The 1,879-nt window shown below is 45.3% G+C and overlaps 1 protein-coding gene across 1 annotated transcript; it reads right to left on the bottom strand.

Moving 5' to 3' along the window:
* Positions 1-517: 517 nt before the first annotated feature.
* Positions 518-1,516, bottom strand: LOC135886311 (olfactory receptor 11A1-like). Its single transcript, XM_065414121.1, has one exon. It carries the CDS (start codon positions 1,514-1,516, stop codon positions 518-520), a length of 999 nt encoding a protein of 332 aa, XP_065270193.1.
* Between the last annotated feature and the right edge of the window lie 363 nt (positions 1,517-1,879).

The raw sequence follows: 1,879 nt of genomic DNA, 5'->3' as shown, positions 1-1,879 counted from the left end.
GAAACCACAGCCTGATGGGCACTTGAATTTTATGCGCACAGCATAAACACAGAGAAATTTGATGCAAACATAAAACATTCTTGTTGCAAGGTTGCAACATAACATGACTTTATTTCTTAGAATACAGAACAATAGTTCACAAAACTCCCAAACCAGTGAGAGACAAAGCAGGCTTCTCCCTTAGTCATAATTCACCCCACCGGGCTCTAGACTGGCTCTGTGCTGATTGACTCCTAGTCCTAGATTGCAGGCTTCCCTACAGAGCCCTTTGCCTGCACGCAGGACCAGTAAACCCCTTCCAAACTTGGAATGACAGCTTGTGATTTTAACACAGTTTACAGTACATCACATGGCACTTTCAGCAAACACCTGTAAATCACATTGATTTCAGAAGGACTCACATTCCATATGGTTTGTTTCAATGGGATGATATTCATGAAGGACTGATTTGAGGCAGAGATTCCAGGATCGGACTCCGAGTTTAGATCACATGAATTTCATCACACGGTCTCCATTTTCATTTTGATCTAAAGGCATTAGCTTGAATTCTCTGAACTGATATGAAAGACCCAAGTTTCCCGACAACTTGCCTCAGGGCCTCCTTTACCTCTTTGTTTCTCAGGCTGTAGATGAGGGGGTTGACCAGTGGTGTGAGAATGGTGTAGAAGACAGAGAAGACTTTGGTCATGCTTCGAAGTGTGTTGATGTCTGGAAGCAAGTAAACAATGATTAGGGTCCCATAGAAAATGGTCACCACGATGAGGTGAGAGGAACAGGTGGAAAATGCCTTTTGCCTACCAGTGGTGGAAGGGATTCTCAGGATGGTGGTGATGATAGAAACGTAGGAAGTCAGGGTTAATAGAAATGGTGGTAGTGTGAATAAGGAGGACAGCAGGAAAGCCACAAGTACCATGCCGTGGGTGTCACTGCAGGAGAGTTTTATCACTACATTGAATTCACACAGGAAATGGTCAATTTCATTGGGACCGCAGAACATTAAAATCGATATCCAAGATACTATTATGGAAGCAGCCAGAAATCCACTAATCCAAGACCCAGCCGCTAGCTGGAAGCAGAACCTATCATTCATGAGGCCTGTATAGTGCAGTGGTTTACATATCGCTAAATACCGATCGTAGGACATCACTGCCAGGAGATAGCATTCTGAACATGCCAAGACACCAAAACAATAAAGCTGCATGAAGCAACCACTCACAGAAATGGTTATGTCACCAGTCAGGAGACTGGCCAGCAGCCTGGGCAGGATGGTGGAGGTGTAGCAGGTCTCCAAGCAGGACAGGTTCCCCAAGAAGAAGTACATGGGGGTGTGAAGGTGCTGATCAGCCACAACTAGTGCAACAATGAGGATGTTCCCGGCCATGGTCATAATGTAGATCACTAGAAACAGCAGGAAGAGAAGAACGTGCAGTTCTGGGACATTCCCAAATCCTAGGAGGATAAATTGCATGATGGACGTTTGATTTCTGCTTTCATGTGTGCCAGCGGGAGTATCCATGGGATGGGGGGAGAGGGGAAGAGAACGCTGCAATGATAATGAAGAGACATTTGCTTTTGTAGTACAGTGCCAACATTACAATTCAATTATTGCTCAAAAGCACCCCTCTGATGATTACCAGCCCTAGTCTTACTTGAAGAAACTGGGCTGGGATGTTTAGCAACAGCTATCACTGCTGCTCGAGGCATCTAAACATTTCCCTCAACAATATTGCTTGAATATTTCTCTTGCCACACGATCAATTGCTGGGGTGGCACCTCTCCAATGCACTGTTGGTGGGCTGCATTGCAGCATGGAACTCAGAAGACCTGGGTTTTGTTTCCAACCTTTGGTCAGTCATTTCACCGCTCAGCTGAGAGACCA

This window comes from Emys orbicularis, chromosome 12, assembly GCF_028017835.1.
Source record: "Emys orbicularis isolate rEmyOrb1 chromosome 12, rEmyOrb1.hap1, whole genome shotgun sequence".
Taxonomy (NCBI): Eukaryota; Metazoa; Chordata; order Testudines; family Emydidae; genus Emys; species Emys orbicularis.
This window is presented reverse-complemented; position numbering and strand designations above follow the sequence as displayed.

What these genes read in the sequence shown, in the direction of transcription:
- LOC135886311 (XM_065414121.1), bottom strand. Translation starts at nt 1,516, where the DNA reads ATGGATACTCCCGCTGGCACACATGAAAGCAGAAATCAAACGTCCATC.